Source organism: Orcinus orca, chromosome 1 (assembly GCF_937001465.1).
Source record: "Orcinus orca chromosome 1, mOrcOrc1.1, whole genome shotgun sequence".
Lineage (NCBI taxonomy): Eukaryota > Metazoa > Chordata > Mammalia > Artiodactyla > Delphinidae > Orcinus > Orcinus orca.
This window is the reverse complement of record NC_064559.1, coordinates 9064331-9091168: the sequence shown is the minus strand read 5'-3', so window position 1 is coordinate 9091168 and position 26838 is coordinate 9064331. Positions and strand designations below refer to the sequence as shown.

At 35.1% G+C, this 26838-nt stretch overlaps 1 protein-coding gene across 14 annotated transcripts in view; it reads right to left on the bottom strand.

The window, feature by feature from the left end:
- The window catches only part of CDC42BPA (CDC42 binding protein kinase alpha), a 326934-nt gene that overhangs the window by 92717 nt on the left and 207379 nt on the right, over nucleotides 1-26838 (bottom strand). For 12 of the 14 annotated variants that reach the window (XM_049713472.1, XM_033430345.2, XM_049713441.1 and 9 more), the window contains exons 13-15: nucleotides 20642-20884; nucleotides 20285-20395; nucleotides 1501-1748 (exon numbers count right to left, since the gene is read on the bottom strand). In XM_049713472.1, the coding sequence (XP_049569429.1) occupies nucleotides 1501-1748; nucleotides 20285-20395; nucleotides 20642-20884 (602 nt within the window). The remainder of the gene's footprint in view (nucleotides 1-1500; nucleotides 1749-20284; nucleotides 20396-20641; nucleotides 20885-26838) is intronic. The other 2 variants (XM_049713467.1, XM_004270970.4) reach the window with 1 other exon arrangement.

Here is a 26838-nt window from a genome sequence, read left to right as displayed (position 1 = left end):
TAGGTTCATAGCAATACTGAGAGGAAAATACGGAGATTGCCCATATACTACTCAGAGTGGTGTGTTTGTTACTACTGATGAATCTACATTTGACACATCATTATCACTAAAACGTCGCAATTTACATTAGGTTGTATAATGACATATACCCCCATCACAGCTTCATACAGAGTAGTTTCACTGCCCTAGAAATCCTCTGTACCCTGCCTATTCATCCCACCCTCCTCCCAATCCTTGCAACCACTGATCTTTTTACTATCTCCATAGTTTTGTCTTCCCATTATTTTTTTTTAAACAGACTTCTTGTTGCTCATGAAAAATGTTCTTCTCACACATCTGTATAGCTATCTCCCCCACTTTCTTCAGTCCTTACTGAGAAATCACCTTCTCAGTATAATTTTCCCTGGTTATTTCATTCATATATATATATATATAAAAATATAATTTAATTTTCCCCCTTAATGCTTCATAGCCCCCATCCACTGCCTTATTTTTTGTTCTTAGAATTTATCACTACCTATATATTACCTATCCTATATCATTACCTATATATTCTGTATTTTACTTATTTCATTTATATTTTGCTTATAGTCTTTCACCATAATTAGAGGAAAGCTCCATAAGGAGAGAGAATTTTTATCTGTTCACTGTTATGCCTCCAGGGCCTACAGCAGTGCTTTCACATAGCAGGTTCTAAAAAATTCTGCTGAATGAATAGACCAAACTGAATTAAACTTAGGCTTCCAAGATAAGTTGAGAATGACAATAACATACATTCAGTTACCTAAAACCTAGAAACTTGAGTATCACTGATAATTTCTCCTGCTTCTAATTTCTCATATCTGGTTATCATGTCATCCAGGTTCTGTCTTCTCGGTAGACCTTCTGAATCCATAAACTTCTCTCCATCTTCACTATCATATCTAAGGTCCAGCCACCTCATCTCTCACAGCTAGATTATGATCTGCAGTCTCCTCCTTCCAATCCATTCTCTAAACAGTAGCAAGAGTGGTCTTTCAAAAATATAAATATTGATATAATCATGTAATTTTCCTTCAATGGTCTTACGACTATTTTCCTTTCTAGTCTCATTTCTCACCACTCATCTTCCTTTTTATGCTTCCACCATAATGAACAGCTTTCATTTTCTGAATGTGCCATGCTACCCTTTTCCTCTAGATCTTGGCAAATTCTGCTAACCTTTGCCTGGACACTCTTCCACAGCTACATATTTCTTATATCTTTGGTCTTAACTCAGAAATAATTTTGTCCACAAAACCTAGATACACCAAAGTTATCTTTTGTGCCTCTTCTACGGGTGTTCCTATACTTATCCAATTTGCTTTCCTATGATGCTGTAATATAATTTTCTATTTACCAATCTTGACTTTGATCTTCTTGAGGACTGGAATATGTTTATTGCCTATGTATCTCCAGTCCTTAACACCGCACAGGTATTCAATAAATAATTATAAGAGGAGTAAATAACTTGATTCTTACCTCTCTCTCCTGTTTTTTTCCAATTTGTCTTTCAAAATCAGAATTTCTTTGTTGAGAGCAAGTTGCTGGCCTTCTGAATCATGTAGTTCTTTCTTCAGATTTTTAATTTCATTTGCATGTATTCCTTCTCTCTTGGACAATTCTTCTTCATAAAAGATACTTTTCTTTTCCAAATCAGTCTTTAGTTTGGTTATTTCTTGCTGATGTTCTATGCTGCATACTCCTGGTGAGTAACTAATTTGTTTTTGCTATAGAAGTAATAATAAAAGATTAATCTGTAAGAATAATAAAATATCAACTAATAACTCTTTCTACAATATAAAGAACTGTTCATATAACTGAATATTATTTTTGTATATTATTACATAAAAATAATACTTTCTTTATTCAGGCTATTAACCTTTTGCCTGCCATATGTTGCCAATATTTTTCTAAGTGTGTATTCCTTTATTGCTGGATTTTACAGTCTTCTTCACACCAAGATTAAATATTTATCTGTATTTTCTGCTGGTACTTATATAACTATTTGTTTTACGTTTAAATATCTAATTTACATATAATATTGTTGGTGTATGGAGTGAAGGAAAAATCTAACTGCATCCTATTTCTGATGTGGAACTAATAAAAGGTTATAAATACATTTGTGTCTTTAAAAGATTAAATTGGGGGAGGAGTGGTAGAGCTAGAATGCACAAAAAGAAAAGGAAGAAAGAAGGCTTCTGCAGTGGTCCAGGGAGAAATGACAAAGGTCGAGTCTAACATCTTTGTATCTATTCTAGAAAAACATGATACAGCTCTTCACATTTAGGTAGGGCTTTAAGAAGGGGAAATTTGATTGAAAGACATCTTTTTAGAAATGAGGTTGAAATATACTCTTGGTATCAGTGAGAAAGGAAAGTGTAATGTCCAAAGGTTCTTCCAGGTAGTAGCTAAGGTAAACAGAAGCATACAAAGGTTACGACTATAAGATTTCCTGAGCTTTTTCCTGAGTAACTTTTCTATTACTTTGTTACATGCTATTTTCCCAGGTGATCCACAACAAAACTTTTAAAACCCAAAGAACCTATAAGCTTATATTTAGTGACAACAAGGAATCAAGATCTGGAGGATACTGTATCCTTTTTTGAAGTCAGTATTAAGGGCAGGAAAACTGGTAACCGTCCTTGATTTAAAGTCCAAAGAAAACTATGCTAGCTTCACATTTGAGGTCTATAATTTAAAAAAAAAAAAAAGGCATCAACGTGGGCCTGAGAAATGTTTCTGGGATAGTCACTGTAATGTTAACCATTTACTCAAAACTGCTTATGAAGTGCCTACCATATGCAGGACCCAGATTTTCCAGTGGTTTCTGAGCCAGCCTGACATGGAAAGCTTGGCGGAAACTGGGGAGAGCCATGTCAAGTCATGTTCTTGCTCTCATGCAACTCCATGAAAAGGGTGCCTAAATCAACATCTGCAGCACTAAGCACTTATCGTATTACTCTTTCATTTTTCTAATCACCTAAAGAACACTCTTAGTTTGCTGCTCACTTTAGTACAGTTTGTCTGTTGGGATAGCAGTAGATGTACTAGAAGTTTCAAGCAAAAATTACCTTGAAATCAAAACCTCACAAAGATACCACCAAAAAAAGTTATAGACTCATGTCACTAATTGATAAGAACGTAAAAAAGCCAAATAAAATGCTGAGAAACAAAATTAAGCCATAGGTAAAAAAGAACAATCTACTGCAAAACAATAAGTTTTATTACAGGTATTGAAGGTAATTTAATATTAGCAAACATTAATAACTGTGCAAAAATTAAAGTAACTCCATGTGATAATCTCTGTAAGTACCCCTGCCCAAAAGTATTGGATAAAATCTAATACCAATTCCAAAATACTACCCCAAGTCCCACAAAAAAAAAAAAGAGTTCAGTACTTCTCTTAAGAAATAACCTCTTTCAAGCTATCAGACAAAATAATACTTTCTAGTGAAACACCAGATACATCCAGGAATAATAACAACAAAAAGGATGTCTTCCATTATCTCTCTTATTTAATATTAGATTTTAGATATTCTAAGTAACATGTGAAATAGTTACAAAACATGAATAGTTGAAAATCATGATCATTTTCACGTAATATAACTGTTCGCTCAGAAAATGCAAATAAATCCACTGTAAAGTGTTGGAATTGATAAAGCTGAGTAAAACAACTGCATATTAGATAAATATAAATCACACAGTACTTCTAGACAGTAGAATAAGCAATAATAGTAAAAATTTTCATTGTTAATAATAAAAAATTTTCATTTCTTTTTAATAGATCCAACAAAAATCACCAGCAACTAGTACACACACAAGTAATAACAACAGTGAATAATTTGTTTGAATTATATGAAAAAACTACAAGTCTTTATAAAAGATTTAAAGAAGACAATATAGAAAAATACCAAGTACTTGAAAGGGAAGATTGAATGTATATATATTCAATGTTTCTTAAATTATCTTCCCTGTAAATTTAATTAAAAATTTTTTAATGTCGGAGGTAATACTGGGTGAGAGATGGAGACAAATGTTCTAGCACACAGGCAAAAATAAACTGGTAAAAATACCAAAGAAAATCCTGAAAAAGCAGAGTAAAGAAGGAGAGAGGGTAATGTTCTTTTCAGATGTTAACATATACTATAAATTTTTTTTTTTTAATTTTTTGTCTGCTTTGGGTCTTTGTTGCTGCACGCAGCCTTTCTCTAGTTGCAGGGAGTGGGGGCTACTCTTCATTGCGGTGCGCAGGCTTCTCACTGCAGTGGCTTCTCTTGTTGCAGAGAACAGACTCTAGGCGCGTGGGCTTCAGTAGTTGCAGTACACAGCCTCAGTAGTTGCGGCACGCGGGCCCTAGAGCATGCGGGCTTCAGTAGTTGTGGCACGTGGGCTCAGTAGTTGTGGTGCACGGGCTCAGTAGTTGTGGCGCACGGGCTTAGTTGCTCCGTGGCATGTGGGATCTTCCCAGACCAAGGAGCAAACCCGTGTCCCCTGCATTGGCAGGCAGACTGTTTTTCTTTTATAAATTTATTTATTTTTATTTATTTATTTTTGGCTGCCTTGAGTCTTCGTTGCTGCATGCAGGCTTTCTCTAGTTGCAGCGAGCAGGGGTTACACTTCATTGCGGTGTGCGTGCTTCTCATTACAGTGGCTTCTTTTGTTGTGGAGCACAGGCTCTAGGCACACGGGCTTCACTAGTTGTGGCACGCGGGCTCAGTAGTTATGGCTCACGAGCTCTAGAGCGCAGGCTCAGTAGTTGTGGTGCACAGGCTTAGTTGCTCCACAGCATGTGGGATCTTCCCGGACCAGGGATCAAACCCGTGTTCCCTGCGCTGGCAGGCGGATTCTTAACCATTGCGCCACCAGGAAAGTCCCTACTATAAATCTTTAATAAAGTAATCAGTGTAATAGATCTCCACCCCAAAATAATTTAATTCAATATGTGAGATACTGTCAATCACTGAGGAAAGCAGTGATTAATTAATGGAATTGAATCCACAAACTAGCAATTAAAGAAAAAAATGATTCTCACATCATACCATTTAGCAAAACAAACTCCAAACGGATTAGAACTAAATATCTTTAAACGCAATAGAAACATCCAGGAAAAAGCAGAATTACATATTTAGCAAACTCTGAAAAAAGAAGGACAAGCCAAACTTCGAAGCAATAGAAGAACTATTGAGGAAAATAAAAACAAATCATCTATAACTTGAAAAAGAAAGAAGACCAAAATTAAAGGGCAAATGATAAATTGGTAAAACAATTGCAGAGAAGATAAACAGTACAATTTTTACTATGCAAAGAGTTTATAAGAAGTGATAAGAAAAACATTAAGACTACAAAATTAAATGGGCAAATGACTTAAAGAGATAATTCACAAAAAGAAAATATGATTAATAAAAGATCTACTAAGAAAGCAAGAAATGCCTCTCATACTTGCAAAAATTTGTGGCATGTATCAAGTGCCTTAAAAATGATCTGACCACTTCATTTCCAGGTATCTGTTCTAAAAGAAGTGCATAAAAGGGTCCATGGCAATTATTATACTGCAAAAGTGAAAAATAAATACAGTCAGCTTGGGGGGATTGGTTCCAGGTCTGTCCACCCTCCATTACCAAAATCTACGATCGCTCAAGTCCCATATATAAAATGGAGTAGTATTCGCATATAACATACTCTCAAATTCTTTAAATTATCTACAAATGCTATGTAAAAGTTGCTAGGGCATGGCAAGTTCAAATTTTGCCTTTTGGAATTTTCTCCCCCACACCACCCCAAACAATGGGCTCTCTGTATCTGCAGACATGGAAACTGTGGATATGAAGGGCCAAAGTGTATTTAACAGTAGGAAACTGGCTAAGTGGATATTCTTCTATAATCATTAAAATTATGTTTGTGACAATCACATAATAATCAGAGAAAAAGCTTACATCACACTCTCAAGTGAAATATAAGGGTTAAGGGTTGAATTGTGTCCCCCCAAAATTCATATGTTGAAGCACTAAACACCAGTACCTGAGAATGTGACCATATTTAGAACTAGGGCTTTAAATACTGCATGATCTGACTTATGTGTGGAATCTAAAAAAGTCAAACTCTTAGAAGCAGAGAGTAGAACAGTGGTTGCGAAGGGCTGAGGGGGTAGGGGAAATGGGGAAATGTTGGTCAAAAGGCACAAGTTTCAGATATGTAGGATAAATAAATTCTAGAGATCTAATGTAAAGCAGGATAACTACAGTTAACAATACTGTACTGCATACTGGAAATTTGCTAAGAGAGTGGATCTTAAATATTCTTAGCCAAAAAAAAAAAGGAAGGGAGGAAGGGAGGGAGGGAGGGAGGGAGGGAGAGAGGGAAGGCAGAAGGAAGGAGGTAACTGAGGGGATAGACACGTTAATTAGCTTGATTGTGGTAAACATTTCACGATGTATACATATATCTAAATATCAGGTTTTACACCTTAAATACATACAATTTTAAATTGTCATTTGTACTTCAAAAAGCCTGAAAAAAAAGAAAATGAAAATAGGGTCTTCACAGAGGTAATCAACTTAAAATGAGGTCAACAGTGTAGGCCCTAATCCAATATGACTGTATCCTTATAAACAGAAGAAATTTAGACTCAGAATCACGCACACATTGAGAACATCATATGAAGATTAAAGCAGAAATCAGGGTGATACATCTACAAACCAAGGAGCGCTAAACACTGGCAGCAAACCATCAGAAGCCAACTCTGCAAACACCTTGATTTCAGATTTCTCCTGCCATAATTGAGACAATAAATTCCTGTTTTTTAAGCCAGCCAGTTTGTGGGTATTTGTAACAACTGCTCTAGCAAACTAATAGAACAGGGTAAAAAAACTCCTGTGGTATATGATTGCAACAATTGGAAAGTACTTTTTTTAAAAAACAGCTTTTCTCAAGTAAAGTCAATAGGGGAGAGGGGAGGTATATCTAACAGGGAGGAGAGGGCCCAGTGGAAGGAAGAACCATAGAAGGAAAGATACCCACAGGAAGTTATATCTAAAGCGAGACCTGAGCATAGAATATTGCTGGCAACATGTGCAAAAGTCTAGATACTAGAGAAAACCTGATGTATGAGCAGGGAAACCCAAATAGTAAGTTAAAATCTCCAACAGCAAGGACCTCATAAGGTAAGAGCTATGTTAACAAAGTTTGAGCCTCTTCTGAAAAGCAAAGTGGTACCATGAAAGGATTTTAAGCACAAAACTAAAAGACTTTAAAAATACTATTCTGACTACAATATGAAGAACAAATTGTTTTTCAACTAGGGGGGAAAAAAACCCAGGAAAACCACACAGAACATTACCTATTTATCCAGACAAGAAATGATAGCTGTATTAATGTTTAAAAAACAAAATATTAACCAAAAAAACAGCTTTACTAAGATATAATTCACACACCATACTACTGACCCATTTAAAGTGAACAATTCAATAGTTTTTGGTATGCTACATTAATTATTTTAAAGTGGTAAAACATATATAACAAAAAAGTGTCATTTTAAATGTACAATTCAGTGGTATTACATTCACAGTGTTGTGCAACCATCAACACTGTAATTTCTAAAACGTTTTCATCTTCTCAAAGAGAATTCTGTAACCATTAAGGAATAAACACCCCATTATCCCCTCTACACTGCCCCTGGTAATCTCTATTCCACTTTCCATCTCAACGAGTTTGTCTATTCTAGCTATTTCATATAAGTAGACTCATGTAATATTTGTCCCCTTTTGTCTAGCTTCTTTCACTTGCATAATGTTCTCAATATTCATCCATGTTGCACGATATACCAGAACTTCACCCCATTTATGGTTGAATATTCCATTATATGTACTTGCCACATTTTGTTTCTTTATCTGTTGATGAACACTTGGGTTGTTTATACCTTTTTGGCTGTTTTACTAATGTTTTAATGAACACTGGTGTACAAGAGTCTGTTTGAAGTCCCTGCTTCCAATTCTTTTGGGTATATAACTAGGAGTTGAATTACTCGGTCATATGGTAATTCTACATTTACTTTTATTGAGGAATCACCAATTGTTTTCATATTCTTGCGATCACTTATTTTGTTTTTGTTTTTAATTTTAGCCACCTTAGTAGGTATGAAGTGGTATCTTGTGGTTTTAACTCCATTTCCCTAATAATTAATGATGTTGAACATCTTTTCATGTGCTTATTGGCTACTAGTATATCTTCTTTGGAGAAATGTTTATGCAAGTTATTGCCCATGTTTTGATTGGGCAGTTTATCTTTCTGTTAAGTTGTAGGAGTTCGTTATAAATTCTGGATATCAAATCCTTATCAGATATTTGATTTACAAATGGTTTCTTCCATTCTTTAGGTTATCTTTTCATTTTCTTAAAAATATCCTTTGATGCAATACAAATAAGTTTTTATTTTGATGAAGTCTAATTTGCCCATTTTTTGTTTTGTTGCTTATGCTTTCTGTGACTTAAGAATCTACTTCCAAACCCAAAGTCATGAAGATTTACCCCAATGTTTTCTTCTAAGAGTTTTATGGTTGTAGCTCTTATATGTAAGTTGTTGATCCATTTTGAGTTAATTTTTTAATATGGTGTAAGGTAGGGGTCCAAATTCATTTGTTTGCATGCAGAAATCCAGCTGTCTGGCACATGAGTTGAAGGAACTATTCTTTCCATACTGAACAGATTTAGTACCTATGTCAAAAATCAATTGTGGCTATAGATACATGAGTTTATTTCTGGACTCTTAATTCTATTCCAGTGGTCTATATTCTTATGCCAGTGTCATATTCTTTTTATTGCTGTGATTTTGTAGTAAGTTTTGAAATTGGGAAGTTTGGGTCTTCTAACTTCGGCCTTCTTTTTCAAGTATTTTGGCTATTTGGGGCAATTCCACATGAATTTGAGGCTCATATTTTCCATTTCTGCAAAAGGGGCTGTTGATAATAGGGATCGAATTGAACCTGTACATCACTTTTGGTAAAACTACATCTGAACAATACTAAGTCTTCCTATTCATAAACATGGGATATCTTTTCTTTATTTTAGGTATCCTTTAATTTCTTTCAGCAATGTTTTATAATTTTCAGTGCACAATATTCTTGGTTAATTTTATTCCAAGGCATTCTTTTAGATGCTATTGTAACTATAATTGCTTTCTTAATTTCATTGTGGATTGTTCATTGCTGACATAGGAACACAACTAATTACTATATGTTGATCATGCAACCCTGCGGTTGTTTGTTTTCTTACTGAGTTTTAAGAATTCTTTGAATATTTGGATAACAGTTTTGTATCAGATATGTCTGCATTTTCCTGCAGTCTGTGCCTCATCTTTTCATTCTTGGCCGTAACTTTCACAGTCCAGAAGACTTCAATTTCAGTGAGATCTAGCATAGTAATTCTTTATTTCATGGATTGTGCCTTTGGTGCTGAAAGTAAAAAGTCATCACCATACCAAAGATTATCTAGGTTTCTCCTACGTTATTGTTTAGGAGTGTTAATAGTTTTGTGTTTTACGTCTAGGTCTGTGATCCATTTTGAGTTAATTTTTGTGAAGGGTGTAAGTTCTGTGTCTAGATTCAATTTTCTTTTTGCATTGATGTCTAGTTCTTCTAACACTATTTGTTAAAAAGTACATCTTTGCTCCATTATATTGCCTTTGCTTTTTTGTCAAAGATGATTTATCTGTATAGTCTCTTGCCAATACCATACTGTCTTGATTACTGCAGTTTTATATAAGTCTTGAAGTCAGTAATCCAGCTATGTTTTTTTTCCTTCACTATTGTGATGGCTATTCTGGGTCTTTGCCTCTCCATATAAACTTTAGGCTTAGTTTGTTGATACCCACAAAAGAAGTTGCTGCAATTCTGACTTGTACTGCATTAAATCTGTAGTTGAAGGGGCTTCCCTGGTGGCACAGTGGTTGAGAGTCCGCCTGCCGATGAAGGGGACATGGGTTCGTGCCCCGGTCCAGGAAGATCCCACATGCTGCGGAGCGGCTGGGCCCATGAGCCATGGTCGCTGAGCCTGCGCGTCTGGAGCCTGTGCTCCGCAACATGAGAGGCCACAACAGTGAGAGGCCCGCGTACCACACAAAAAAAATCTGTAGTTGAAGATGGGAAGAACTGACATCTTATAAGACACCTAATACGGAGTCTTCCTATCCATGAACGTGGAATATCTCTCCATTTATTTAGTTCTTCTTTGATTTCTTTCATCAGAGTTTTATAGTTTCCCCCGTACAGGTCTTATGCATATTTTGGCATATTTATACTTCACTATTTCATTTTTGTGGGTGCTAATGTTAATAGTACTGAGTTTTAAATTTCAAATTCCACTTATTCATGGTTGGTATATAAGAAAGTGACTGACTTTTGTGTATTAATCTTGTACCTGCAACCTTGCTATAAATGCCTTACTAGTTCCAGGAGTCTTTTTGTTAATTTTTTTGATTCTCTACATAGACAATCATACCATCTGCTAACCAAGACAGTTTTATGTCATCTTTCCCAATCTGTATACTTCTTTTTTGTTTTCTTGTCTTATTGCATTAGCTAAGACATACAGCATGATGTTGAAAAGTAGTGAGAGGAAGAATCCTTGCTTTGTTCTTAATCTTAATGAAAAAGCGTCAAGATTCTTGTCATTAAGTATGATGTTAGCTTACGTTTTTTGATAGGTATTACTTATCAAGTTGAGGAAGTTCCCCTCTATTCCCAGTTTACTGAGTTTTTATCATGAATGAGTATTAGAGTTTGTCACATGCTTTTTTTGTATCTACTGATATGATCATGTGATTTTTTTTAAATTTTTTTATTTTTTTTGCTGTACACGGGCCTCTCACTGTTGTGGCCTCTCCCATTGCGGAGTACAAACTCCGGACGCGCAGGCTCAGTGGTCATGGCTCACGGGCCTAGCCACTCCGTGGCATGTGGGATCTTACCGGACTGGGGCATGAACCCGTGTCCCCTGCATCGGCAGGTGGACTCTCAACCACTGCGCCACCAGGGAAGCCCGATCATGTGATTTTTATCACATCAGTGATGCATTACATTAATTCACTTTCAAATGCTGAACCACGCTTGTGTACATGGGATGAAATTCCATTTAGTTGTGGTGTATAATTCTTTTTATATATTGTTGGATTCAATTTGTTAATATTTTTTGAGAACTTTTGCACCTATGTCTATGAGGCTTTCTACATTGGTCTGTAGCATTCTTTTCTTGTAATGTCTTTGGTTTTGGTATTAGCATAATTCTTGCATCATAGAATGAGTTAAGAAGTATTTCCTCTATTTCTATCTTCTGAAAGCAACTGTAGAGAACTGTCATGATTTCTTCCTTAAATGTCTGGTAGAATTCACCACTGAATACATCTGGGCCTGGTGCTTTCTGTTCTGGAAGATTATTAATTATTGATTCAATTTCTTTAACAGACAGAGCCATTTCAGATTATTTATTTCTCCTTGGTTAGTTATGGGAGCTGTGTCTTTGAAGGAATTGGTCCATTTCATCTAGGTTATCAAATTTGTAGGCAAAGAATTAATTGTTCATAGTATTCCTTTATTAGCCTTTTCATGTACATGGGTTGCATACTGATGTTCTGTCTTTCATTTCTGATACTAGTAGTGTCCTGTCTCTCTTTTCTTTTTTTCTTTGTATTTGTGTTTTATTTTACAATCAAAGGTTTAAAGATATAGCAGAGAGTACAGCAGGCAAAACACAGATTAAGCATATTCTGTGCAAAAATATTTACCACAGAAAAGAGAAGAAAAATTTTAAAAGAATTACAGTGTGAAGGTAATTATAAATATATGAAATAATATAAACTATATTGATAGGTAATTCCCCTTCTTTTCAAGTTTCCAAGGGAATTATTAAATTTATATAAGGTATTCAAACTTGTAAGTTTGAAAATCTGTTTGAAAGACACTTTTACGGGAAAAATATAAGTGACCAAATTGTCTCAAATCAACAATAAAATAAAGCACTGAGAAGCTACTATGTAATAACAAAGAATGTGTTACAAGAGAATTTTTTCAGATTTCAAGGAAGAGTTTATTTCTATGAGCACAGAGAAAAAAAGCAAGCTTTACTCTACTTTATATAAAATTAAGATAACCCTGAAACAAAAGCTGATCAAAACACCAAATAATAAAACCAGACTCATCTCAATATATTGATACATTTAACAGCAAAAATTGTTAATAAAATATTAACATTTGAAATCCATTGCTGTATTGAAATTCAGTTATTTATATGAGCAACTGATTCCCAGAATGTAAGAATAGTTTCATACTAGAAAACTTGTTAATATGATTTCTCTCAAAAATAGATAAGGGACCCCTTTTTTTCTTAATTAGCCTGGATAGAGGCTTATCGATTTCATTGACCTTTTTAAAGAATAAGCTTTGGTTTCAATGATTTTTCTCTATTGGTTTCCTGTTTTCAATTTGATGGATTTCTGCTCTAATTTTTATTATTTTTCTTCTGATTACTTTAGATTTAATTTGCTCTCCTCTTTCTAGTATCCTAAGGTGGAAGCTAAGACGATTAATCTTAGATCTTTCTTCTTTCCTAATATATGCATTCAATGCCACAAGTTTCCCTCTAAGCACTGCTTTCACTGTATCTGACAAATTTTGATAATTTGTGTTTTCATTTTCATTTAGTTCAAAATATTTTTAAGTTTCTCACGAGATATTTTCTTTGGCTCATGTGTTTTTTATAAGGGTGGTGCCTTAATTCCAAGTATTTTGGAATTTTCCAGCTATCTTTTTGTTACTGACATCTAGTCTAATTCCATTGTGGTCTGAGAGCAGACAATGTATGATTTCTGTTCTTTTAAATTTGTTAAGGAGGGCTTCCCTGGTGGCGCAGTGGTTGGGAGTCTGCCTGCCGATGCAGGGGACACGGGTTCGTGCCCCGGTCCGGGAAGATCCCACGTGCTGCGGAGCGGCTGGGCCTATGAGCCATGGCCACGGGGGCTGCGCATCCAGAGTCTGCACGTCCGGAGCCTGCGCTCCGCAACGGGAGAGGCCACAACGGTGAGAGGCCCACGTACCGCAAAAAAAAAAAAAAAAAAAATTTGTTAAGGATTTCTTAAGGTTTGTTTTATGGCCCAGAATGTGGTCTGTCTTGGTGGACGTTCCATGTAAGCTTGAGAAGAATGTGTATTCTGCTGTTGTTGGGTGAAGCAGTATATAGATGTCCTTACATCCACTTGATTGATGATGGATGTTGAGTTCAACTATGTCCTTACTGATTTTTTTGCCTGCTGGATCTGTCCATTTCTGATAGAGGGGTGCTGAAGTTCCCAACTATGACAGTGAATTCATCTCTTTTTCTCTGCACTTCTGTCAGGTTTTGCCTCATGCATTTTGATGCTATGTTGTTACACACATACACATTAGTATGCTACATCTTCTTGGTGAACAGCAATGCCCTTCTTTATTTCCAAAAACTTTCCTTACTCCAAATTCCACACTGTCTGAAATTAATATAGCTACTTCCACTTTCTTTTGATTAGTGTTATCATGGTATATCTTTCTCCATCCACTTACAGGCATACCTTGGGGATATTGTGGGTTCAGTTCCAGACTACTGCAAAAAGGTGAATATTCCAATAAAGTGCATCACATGAATTTTTTGATTTCCCAGTGCACATAAAAGTTGTATTCACACTATACTCTAGTTTATTAAGTGTGCAATAGCGTTATGTCTAAAAAAAATGTACACACCTTAATTTTAAAAATATTGCTAAAAATGCTAACCATCATCTGAGCCTTTAGCGAGTTGCAATCTTCTTGCAATAGTAACATCAAAGATCAATAATCACAGATCACCACAACAAATATAATAATGAAGAAATTTGAAATACTGTGAGAATTACCAAAATGTGACATAAAATCATGAAGTGAGCAAACGCTATTGGAAAAATGGTGCTGACAGACTTGCTCGATGCAGGGTGCCACAAACCTTCAATTTGTAATATCTGCAAAGTACAATATAGCAAAGCACAATAAAACAAGGTATGCCTGTACTCTTAATCTAGACACTTGGCCTCTGTATCCACGAATTCTGCATCCATGGATACAGAGGGCTGACTGTACTATACCACTTTATATAAGGGAATTGAGTGTGTGCAGATTTTGGTATCCATGGGGTGTGGAGAGGGCATGGAACCAATGCCCCATGGATACTGAGGAAAAACTATATGTGCCTCTATACCTAAAGTAGACTTTTTAGACAACATATAGTTAGATACTGTTTTTTGATCCAATCTGACATAATCTGTTTTGTAATTGGTATACTTAGACCATTGACATTCTAAATGATTGTTGATGTTTTTTGATTAATATCTATTGTATTTGCTACTGCTTTCTATTTATTGCTCCTTTCTTTGTATCTATTTTTGTCTTCCATACCTTTTCTGTCTTTTCCTGTTTTTTTTTCCCCTTGTTTTTGGCCACGCCATGCAGTATGCGGGATCTCAGTCCCTGACCAGGGATTGAACACATGCCCCCTGCATTTGAAGCACAGAGTCTCAACCACAGAACTGCCAGGGAAGTCCCTGTCTTTTGTGGTTTTAATTAAGCATTTTATATGATTCAATTTTCTCCCCATTCTGAGCATATCAGTTGAACTCCTTTTTTAAGTGGCCATTCTACAGTTTGCAATCTGCATTTATAACCAATCCAAGTCCAGTTTCAAATAACACTCTACCACTTCATGGATAGTGCAAGCACCATAAAATGAAATAATCCTAATTCCTGCCTCCTATCCCTTGTATAATTGTTGTCATTCATTTCAGTTACACATAAGCACACATAAGCATATTTATATATACATGTAATCAGACATAAGCATGTATATAAGTATATATAATTGAATACATTGTTGCTATTGTTTTGAACATTTCATCTATTAGATTAAGAATAAGAAAAATAAAAGCTTTTATTTATTTTACCTTCATGTATTCCTTCTCTGATGCTTTTTCTTTCTTTATGTAGATCTGAGTTTCTGACCTATATCATTTTCCTTCTCTCTGGAGAACTTCTTTTAACATTTCTTGCATGGCAGGTTTACTTGAAACAAATTCCCTGAAATCTTTGTCTCAGGAAGTCTTTATTTCTCCTTCACTTTTGAAAGATAATTTCTCAAAGTACAAAATTCTAGGTGGGTAGGTTTTTTTTTCTCAACACTTTAAATATTTCACTCCACTCTCTTCTTGTTTGCATGAAGAACAAAAGTCAAATGTAATTCTTACCTTATATTTTCTAGAGGTAAGGTATTTTTTTATCTCTGACTGCTTTCAGGATTTTTATCTTTATCTATAATTTGAAAATGGCATGTCTAGGTGTAATTTTTTGGGTATTTACCCTGTTTGGTGTTCTTTGAGCTTCCTGAATCTGTGGTTTAGTGTCTGACATTAATTTGGGGGAAATTTTCAGTCATTATTGTTCCAAATGGTTCTTCTGTTCCTTTCTCTGTTCACCTTTTAGTGTTCCCATTATACGTATGGTACAACTTTTGTAAATGTTCCACAATACTTGGATATTCTTTTCTGTTTTTTCACTTTTTTCTCTTTGCTTTTCAGTTTTGGCAGTCCTATTTTGATATCCTCAAGCTCAGAGATTCTTTCTTCAGCTGTATCCAGTGTACTAATAAGCTCATAAAGGGCATTCTTCATTCTGTTACAATATGTTTCATGTCTAGCATTTCTTTTTGGTTCTTTCTTAGAATTTACATCTCTCTGCTTACATTGCCCATTTATTTTTCCATGCTCTCTACTTTTTCATTAAAGTCCTTAGCATATCAATCACAGTTGTTTTCAATTCCTGGCCTGATAATTTCAACATCCCTGAGTCTGGTTGTGATGTTTGCTCTATTCTGTGTTTTTTGTCTTTCAGTATGTCTTGTAATTTTTTGTTGATAGGTGAACATGATGTACTGGGTAAAAGGAACTGCTGTAAATAGGCTATTAGTAATGTGGTTGCAAGCTGTGGTGGGAGGGGAAGCGTTCTATAGTCCTAAGATTGGATATCAGTATGTTACTGAGCCTGTGCTTCTGGACTGTGAACTTAAAACAACCTTGTCAGTTTTTCTCCCCCACTTACCTGTTTTGACAGGGTGACTAGAATGGGCTGGGGCTGAATATTTCCCTTCCCTCAAGTCAGTTAGGTCTGATAAAATCCCAGCAAGTTAGATTCTGGTTGAAGAGTTTCTCCTGAAGATAGACCTTGTTAAGAAGAACAGAATGCTCTGGCACATTCAAAATTGTTACCCCTATTGTTAGTACAAGGGGATTTTTCTCTGATATTCACTGTGAAAACCTCGTAGAGCTCCAGGATGTAAAACTGATGAAACTGTCAGGGCTCCCCAGTGACGAGGCTCCCCTGGAGTTTTTATCTCTCAAACTTGTCCGCACTGAGCCTCTAGCAATTTTTCAATAACAGTTCAGGTCTCCCTACACTGGTACTGATTTCCTACAAGGGTTCCTGATCTCATAAGCTGTGATTCTCTTTATTTGCCTGTCACTCTCTCCAGTTTGGAGGACAGCAGTTGGTTCTGTGATATTACTTCCCTTACAGATCTAAGAAGAGTTGTTGATTTTTCAATTTGTTCAGCTTTTTACTTCTTGTTAGAACAAAGTGGTGACTTCTGAAGTTCTTATATACTGGATTGGAAACTGGTAGTATTCTTTGGAGTTATTAAATATAGGATGCTGTGATCTGCAAATAGAGATAGTTTTACTTCTTCTTTTCCAGTTTGGATGCCTTCTATTTCCTTTTCTTATCTAATTCCTCTGGCTAGAACCGCCAGCATAATGTTAATTGCAGTGGTGAAAATGGGCATCCTTGTCTCATTCCTAAACTCAGGGAAAAAATTTTCAGTCATTCACCATTGAGTATGATGTTAGCTATGGGTTTTTCATAAATGTCTTTGATCATGTTGAGTATATTCCCTTCTATTCCTAGTTTTCTGAGAGTTTTTATCATGAAAGAATGTTGAATTTTGTGAAATGACTTATGTGCATCAATTAAGATGATCATGCAGTTCCCCCCTCCCTTTGTTTCTTTCAATGTGATGTATTAAATTGATTTATTTTCTTACATTCAACCACCCTTGCATTCCTGGGATAGACCAGGTTAAACCATTGCCATGGTTTATAATCCTTTTAATATGGCTTTGGATTTGGTTTGCTGGTGTTTTGTTGAGAATTCATACGTCTATATTCGTTAGGAATACTGGTCTGTAATTTTCTTTTCTTGTGATATTATTCATATGGCTTTGGTATTATGGCAATGCTGGCCTATGGAATGAGTTAGGAAGTGTTCCCTATTGTATTCTGTGGAAGAGTTTAAGAAGAATTGGTGTTAATTCTTCCTTAAAAGTTTGGTTCAGTTCACTAGTGAAGCTATCTGGTCCTGGGCTTTTCTTTGTCAGGAGGTTTCTTATTACCAATTCAATCTCTTTGCCTGTTGTAAGTCTGTTGAGACTTTCTATTTTGTCTTGCATTTAGGTAATTTGTGTGCTTCTCGATCTGTCCATTTCATCTAGATTATTTACTTTGTTGGCATAGAGTTGTTCATAGTATTCTCTTATAACCCTTTTGCTTTCTGATGATAGGTATTAATACCCACTTTCATTTCTGATGTTATTTGTTTCCTCCCTTCCTCCCTCTCTCTGTCAGTCTAGCTAAAGGTTTGTCAATTTTGTTGATCTCTCAAAGAATGAACTTTGGTTTCATTCCCTTTATTATTATTATTCTGTTCTCATTTTATTGAACACTGCTCTAATCCTTATTATTTCCTTCCATCTGCTAGCTTTGTTTCCTTTGCTCTTCTTTTTCTAGTTCTGTAAGATATAAAGTTAGGTATTTTCTAATTTCCCTTGTGATTTCTTCATTGACCCACTGGTTGGTTAAGAGTGTCTTATTTCATTTCCACATATTTTTTTAACATTCCAGTTTTCCTTATGCTATTGATTTCTAGCTTCATTCCATTGTGATTGGCATGGATACTTTGTGTGATCTCAATCTTTTTACATTTATTGAGATTTATTTTGTGGCCTAACATCTGGTCTATCCTGGAGAATGTATCAATTGCACTTGAGAAGAATATGTATTCTGCTGTTGTTGGGTGGAGGGTTCTATATATGTATCTGTTAGTTCTAGTTGGTTATACTGTTGATCAAGACATCTATATGCTTATTTATCTTCTGTTTATATGTTCTATCCATTTTTGGAAGTGGGGTATTAAAGTTTCTAACTTTTATTCAAGAACTTTTTTTCTCTTCAATTCTATTGAAGAGTATTCTTAATGAAGTAAAGATTCCTACAACCTTTTAAAGGGGCCAAAATAAGTTTCAAAATTTACATGTGTATACCTTTAAATCAAGAAATTCCACTTTTAGAAAATATCTTAAAGAAATGGTAGTATGATAATAATAATAGCTAACAGTTATTGAGCCTTTACTTTGTGCCAGGCCATGGGCTAAGCATTTTAAATGCATTAACTAATTTATTGGGTAGTTTTATTATTTTCCCAAATCTGTAAATGACACAAGAGATTATGAGTGTCTGATATGTAGGTAAACACATGTGACTCAGAGTTTTCAATGAGCAGTGTTTGTTACAGAAAAAAGTAAAAATCAAACTAGTGGACAGAATGGTACTAAGAATTAGAAAACCTGGGTTTAAACTGTACTCTATCATTTAAGACTATAAAATCCTAAACTCATCTGAGTTTCGCTTTCCTCAAATGCAAATAATCTCTAAGATTTCCTCCAGTTTGCACTTTGTGATTCTTGTGCTTACCAAAATCACCTAAGATAGTGCTGGAAACAAAGTAGTCCCTGACTGAAAGTTATTTGAGACGGTAATGTAATGACTTCTATATACTAATCCTGCTCTAGAAGCATAGGTTATTTATAGAAGAAACATAACTATTTTGGAAAGCTAACCAAGACTGTGCAATCATGATCAATCAAAACAAAACAAATAATATACCAGTCTATGTTTTCAATAAGCTAAGTCACAGTTTAGGTGGGGAGACATTTTGTGAATAAATAATTATAATAAGAGCTATTGTAAAGTTATTAACAAAATTCTATAGCAGCAGAGAATAAGGAATATTTAGACTTCCTGAGATGACATTCAACTTCGTTCTTATATTTGCTGGATGAATAAGATACTAGACTAGGCACGCAAGGAGTGTGTGGAGGTGGTGGCTGGCAGACAATGCAGAGGAATTGGGATATGCAAAGGGTAGAGTCAAGAAAAGGCAGACATCATATTCAGATTATAATTTAGTGTTATAGAAATACGAAGTCAATTAATCCTAATTCTCTCACTTTTGACATATATAATATTATTACTATAGCTAATAGTTACTGACCACTTATGATGTGGCAGCTTACATACATGTATATGTACTCCTTACATGAAACCAATGAGATAGGGTTTTACAAATGAGAAATTAAGGTCCAAAGAGATTAAATGTTTTGTCCAGCGATACACAGCTGGTAACTGATGAGGCTGGGCTTTAAAAGCAGATAGTCCAACTCTAGAGCTGGCACAAAGATTTCCCTTGCTAAGCACTTCTGCTGAGATGTTTAAATCCAGGCCAATTATCATCTCATCCCACTTAACAGAAGTATCTGCAAAGCTACCTCTGAGCCTCTCCTAAGTCACTTAACAAGACAGAGGATCTGGACATCTAACCCTGCCTCCCATGAGATTACCAATATATCTTGTCAAGGTATGCAGCCCTTCATAATTTTTTTTTTTTTTTTTTTTTTTTGCGGTACGCCAGCCTCTCACTGTTGTGGCCTCTCCTGTTGCGGAGCACAGGCTCCGGACGTGCAGGCTCAGCGGCCATAGCTCACGGGCCCAGCCGCTCCGCGGCATGTGGGATCTTCCCGGACCGGGCACGAACCCGTGTCCCCTGCATCGGCAGGTGGACTCTCAAACACTGCGCCACCAGGGAAGCCCCCTTCATAAATATTTTAACTCCTTCCTGAAAGATTTCTTCTCCCCACTAAATACAGCCACCTTCCCTTTCCTTACAGCATGATTAAGAAGTCTATACCAGCTTCCTATTCATAAGAATGAGAAATAAGAATACTATGTTTGAAGGATAGCTAGTTTTTACTCTACACCAAAAAGAGAACATAACATAGTCCTGTTAAGCAGAAAGAGGAGAAAATTAATTCAACTTCATAAATATGAAATCAAACGATACCTTCAGTCCCTCTAATTCATTTTGCAGTTGCTTAGAATAGTGCTCGCTCTGTTCACGCAATTTCCTGTCTTTAGATGCTTCAGCAGCTACAGCTTCTGTACGAACTTCCAGCTTTAAAATAAAATGATAAAAGCAGATTTCACGGTTATAATTGTTTCTCCAATAAAATGTCTCCCCATGGGAATTTACCTTGCAATAGATAACTCAAATGTTGAAATTCATATTAAATATTATTACCAAACTAAAAAAAAAACTCTTTTCAAAAATTAAAGAATGAAATATATATTATTTCACTAGTCTGAAAAAGCAGCTTTAATCACTACCCCATGGGCACTACAAATTTGCCTGACTACTAACCTCTTTTTTGGCTCTTTCTGTTCTGCGCAGTTCTTGCCTTAAGCTTTCAACTTTTTGCATCACCAGGTCCACCTCTTCTTCCTTATCTCGGACATGGCGAGCAAGTTTCTGTTTTTGGGTGTGCAATTCTGTTAGCCGCTCATTGATCTCCATGAATTCCTGCATGGCCAGTTTCCTCTGACAGTGTGCGTCTTTCAGCTCTTTGGATTGGTTTTTTAATCGCTCACTAGCCTGGACTAGTTCCTACAGTTTCGTAAAAAGAATATAAGTTACCAATTCTGCACCCTAGGGACCAAATTTGGCCATCAAAATATTTATCATGAAGTCAAGAAGAGCCAAAATTATTCACCTCAGAACAAAATTAAAAGAAATGAACTACTTTTGAACAGATACTAGGAGCATGGTGCTCTGTTCATATTCTCAATTCCTTATGCTAACATGCTAACTGCAAAGGAACAACTGATTTAACCTTCCAGTACCTTAGTTTCAATAAACAAATAAACAAATAAAGGTATAGGAATACAAGATACAATGGTAAAGATAAAGATTTTGTGAAATTTAACGGATATCTGTGAGATTTTTAAAAATTATATCAAATGATTACAAATGATAAAAACAAGGGCTGTATTTGATGTGGAGACTAACTCTTGGGCCAGCAGCAAAGAGAAAAGCTAATTAAAGTGAGAAACTTAGAAGAAGCTGAAGTAGACTTGGGTCAGCAGAACCACCTGCCTCCCAGCAAAAGGAAATGCAACCTTCTTTGAGGAAGAGTCTCAATGATATCTATTTTTTTTTTTAAGAGCATACACATATGAGCTCACAACCATAGATTTCCCAAACACCCAAAGGACAAACAACCACAAGCAAACATTACAAACAATAAAAATAAACCCCAATGGTATTTGGATATTAGAACTATCAGATACTGATAAGATTGCTATACATGAAATGTTTGAAGAAATAAAAGGAAATCATAAAAACAGGAAAATGACAAAAGACTATTTAAAATGATGAGGCAAAAAGACTACGAAAAACTGTTTATAAAACATTGTATAGAGCATTTAGAAATGAAAAAATGTAAGTATTAACATTAAAAACATGAATCTACCAATATAGAAAGCTCTACCTTTATGAAGAAAAATAAGAAGAAACTCAAACCCAGAAACTTTAAAAAATAAAGTATATAACATTAAATAAAAATTTAAAAAAAAGAAATCGGAGGGAAAAAACACAAATCACCTATTCCCCATCCTCAAAAAGGAAAAAAAAGATAATTAGAGCAGACATCTAAGAAGTAACAATAGTAACAGGAGGACATATTTTTTAAGAGATAATAATTAAAATTGTACACACAGAAAAATTACTTTTGAAGTATGAGGCTACTTTTGAAGTATGAGGCTAAAAAATAATGAGATTCTTACAAACACAAATTGACAGAGCTTACCACAACCAGATCTGAACTTAAAGGAACCTCTAAATATTTATTTCAGGAAAATGAAAAATGATTTTAGAAGGAAGGTCTAATGAAAGAGAAGTGGAGGGCTAAGAAATTGGTAAACATAAATATGAATGTAAGCAAACTTGTATATAAGATTGTATTATTGTCTCATTTGTACAGTAAACAAAAAGGACATAACTAACATATTGGTCCAAAAAAGCACAGTAGTTGGGAAGAAGCAATAGAGTTAAAGGTCCTCAAAGTGTTTGGAAGCAACAGTTTAAGATACTGGGTTGGCCAAAAGGTTCATTCGGTTTTTCCCGTAAGACGGCTCTAGTAGCGCTTAGCTGTCTTTAACCTCATTCGAAACAATTTTGTTAGATTTTCTTGTGACACCTGTCATAACAGTATACATTAAAAAAAAAACTTAACAAAACTGGTGAATTTTTGTGTAGCCATTTTAATACTTAAGATGGAAGAAAAAAGCAACATTTTCAGCATATTATGTTTTATTATTTCAAGAAAGGTAAAAACTCAACTGAAACACAAAAGGAAGATTTGTGCAGTGTATGGAGAAGGTGCTGTGATTGACTGAACGTGTCAAAAGTGGCTTGCGAGGTTTCACGCTGGAGATTTCTTGCTGGACGATGCTCCACAGTCAGGTAGACCAGTTGAAGTTGATAGTGATCAAATCGAGACATTAACTGAGAACAATCAATGTTATACCACGCGGGAGACAGTCGACATACTCAAAATATCCAAATTAAGCGCTGAAAATCATTTGCACCAGCTTGGTTATGTCCATCGCTTTGATGTTTGTGTTCAACATAAGTTAAGTGAAAAAAACCTTCCTGACCGTATTTCTGCCTGCGATTCTCTACTTAAACGTAACGAAAACATACCGTTTTTAAAGCAAATTGTGATGGGTGATGAAAAGTGGATACTGTACAACAATGCGGAAAAGAAGAGATCGTGGGGCAAGTGAAATGAACCACCACGAACCACACCAAAGGATGGGCTTCATCCAAAGAAGATGATGTTGTGTATATGGTGGGATTGGAAGGGAGTCCTCTATTATGAGCTCCTTCCGGAAAACCAAACAATTAACTCCAACAAGTACTGCTCCCATTAGACCAACTGAAAGCAGCACTCAACAAAAAGCATCTGGAATTAGTCAACAGAAACCGCATAACCTTCCATCAGGGTAACACAAGACCGCATGTTTCTTTGATGACCACGCAAAAACTGTTACAGCTTGGCTGGGTAGTCTAATTCATCTGCCGTATTCACCAGACATTGCACGTTCAGATTTCCATTTATCTCAGTCTTCACAAAATTCTCTTAATGGAAAAAATTTCAGTTCCCTGGAAGACTGTAAAAGGCACCCGGAACAGTTCTTTGCCCAAAAAGATAAAAAGTTTTGGGAAGATGGAATTATGAAGTTGCCTGAAAAATGGCAGAAGGTAGTGGGACAAAAGGTTGAATACGTTGTTCAATAAAGTTCTTGGTGAAAATGAAAAATAAGTCTTTTATTTTTACTTTAAAACCGAAGGCACTTTTTGGCCAACCCAATACTAAATTTTAAAAAAAGATATTAAATTTAGACTTTGTTAAATACGCACGATAAAATTCAATACTACTAGAAACTGCTAGAATGAGTAGTGAGCAAAACGAGAACAAGAAAACAAAAACCTCAATTAAAAATCAAGAAAAATATTTTCAAGATGAAAAGAATTCTAGAGATTGGTTTCACAACAATGTGATGTACCTTACACTACTCAATTATACACATAAAAATGATTAGGATAGAAATTTTATGTTATATATATTTTGCCACAATTTAAAAAAAGAGCAAACTCAGCCATAAAAAGAATGAAATAATGCCATTTGTAGCAACATGGGTGGACCCAGAGACTGTCATACTAAGCGAAGTAAGTCAGACAGAGAAGGACATATGTCATATGATATTACTTATATGTGGGATCTAAAAAAATGGTACAAATGCACTTATTTACAAAACAGAAACAGAGTTACAGATGTAGAAAACAATCTTATGGTTACCAGCGGGGAAGTGGGGAGGGATAAGTGGGAGATTGGGATTGACATACACACACTACTATATATAAAATAGAAAACTAATAAGGACCTACTGTATAGCACAGGGAACTCTGGTCAATACTCTCTAATGATCTATATGGGAAAAGAATCTAAAAAAGAGTGGATATGTGTATACGTATAACTGATTCACTTTGCTGTATAGCACTAAGTAATGCAACATTGCAAATCAACTTTACTCCAATTAAAAAAAAAAGAGTGAGAAAGGAGATAAAGATAAGCATAGAAAATGCATGACAAACAGAAAACAAAAAGTGGTAGAAACATGTCCATATAGATTAGTAATCAAAATAAGTATAAAAGGAGTAAGTTCACCAGTTAAATGCAGTTTGTTATACCAAATTATGAAATAAAATCTAGACTTAAATAGAAAAAGCATCATTATAGCAATGATAAAATTCTATTCACTAGAAAGAAATTCCACTCTAAATTTTTGTGCATTCCATAAGATAGACTCAAAATATATTAGAAAAAGAATGCTAGAACTTCACAGAAAAACTGGTGAATACATCATCATGAGAAAATCCAATTTCTCAATCATTAATAGATAAACCAAGCAGTTAAAAAAATAGTGAATATAAAGAAGATTTGAAAAGCTCAATTAATAACCTTCATGTATATTTAGAAGCTTGCATCCAACACTGGGAAACACATTCTTCTTAAGCATATATTGAATATTTAAAAATGAAAAGGTCTAGATCATGCCGTAATTCTCAGTAGATTTCAAAGAACAGATATCATACAGATCAAATTCTTTAATAATATTACCATTAAAATAGAAATAAAAAATAACAAGGCTAAATTCCATAATAACTCACAGATCAAGGAGAAAAATCATAAAGGGTATTAAAATATTTAGAACTAAAAAAATTTTAAATACAGAAAACAATAAAAATGTTAGTAAAGACTAAAACTTGGGGATGCAGTAAAACGTATTGTATATACATTGGGGGAAATTTATAGCCTGAAATACTTACACTGAAACTAAAAAAAAGTTGAAATTCAATGAAATTCCACATAAAAAGTTAAGAGAAAACAATGTATTAACCGCTTCCGCCAATATGAGATGATAATAAAGAACATAAATTAATGAAAAGGAAACATGAGAATAATGAAGATCAACAAAGCCAAAAGCTTGTTCTTTGATCTCACTAAATATCTGGTGAGGTCAAACAAGGGAACAAGAATAAATGCACAAAGAAATAATATGAAGAAAGAAGGAGAGGTTATAACTACACATCTAGGAGAAATCAAAAAAGGTAAAAGGATGCAATGAAAAATTTTATGCCAGTAAATTTTTCAACTTAAGAAATGAACAAATTCCTATAAAAATAAATTTAGCAAAACTGTTTCAAGAAGAAATAGAATGCCTGAATAGTCCTATAACAATTAAAGTAACTAAACCAATAGCTAAAAAAAATCCCCATCCCCCCAAGTGGGAAAAAAAATCTCCAGACTCAGATGGTTTTACAGATGATTCCTCCAATGTGTTTCAAGGAACAAAACATTCTTCTTTTACAAACTTCTCTAGAGAACAGAAAAACAGGCAGTGCTACTCAGCTAACTCTATAAGACCAGTATAATCTTGATACCAAAGGAAAAAAAAAAGAGAGAAAAAAAAAAAGCCAATCTCATTGAAGAAAACAAATAAAAAGTCCTAAAAAATCCCAAAGACATTATTAGGAAATCAGGTCAGTGATATATAAAGTGGGTAAACATGAACTCTGGAACTCAACTCCCTGTGTTGAAATTCCAGTTCCCCCACTTTCTAGCCCTATGATCTTGAGCAAATGTACCTAACTTCTCTGTGTGGGATCTCACCATTTATAAAATAAAAACACTACTACCACTGCTGCTGCTGCTGCTGCTGCTACTACTAATACGTAAATCACAGGGTTCTTTAAAAGATTAAATGAGCTAATAAATGTAAAGCACTTAAAACAGTACTATTAGAACAGATGCAACATAACTGTTACCTATATTATCATATTAATATTTAGGAGACAATACATGGGCAATTCAGTTTTAACCCAGAAAAGTAAAAATGGTTTAACGGTAGAAAAAGTTTATAACTGTAAGTCATCAAACCAATTTATTTTTATTTATTTTTGGCTGAGTTGGGTCTTTGTTGCTGCACCCGGGCTTTCTCTAGTTGAAGCAAGTGGGGGCTACTCTTCATTGAGGTGCATGGGCTTCTCATTGCGGTGGCTTCTTTTGTTGCGGAGCATGGGCTCTAGGCGCGCGGGCTTCAGTAGTTGTGGCTCACGGACTCTAGAGCACAGGCTCAGCAGTTGTGGCACAGGGGCTAAGGTGCTCCGCGGCATGTGGGATCTTCCCGGGCCAGGGCTCGAACCCGTGTCCACTGCATTGGCAGGCAGATTCTTAACCACTGCGCCACCACAGAAGCCCCAAACCAATTTATTAAAGGAGAACAATCATATAATTCCATCAATAGATATTAACAAATTTCTAGAAATTTGTTGCAATACTGTGCAAAAAAAGCACATTTAATAAAGTCAATACCCATTTTTGATAAAAATGATTAGCAAAATAGGAATAGAAGATAATTTTCTTAACCTGATAAAAAGTATTTACCAAAAACTTACAGAAAACATTATTATTTTCTTAGAAATCAGGAATAAGA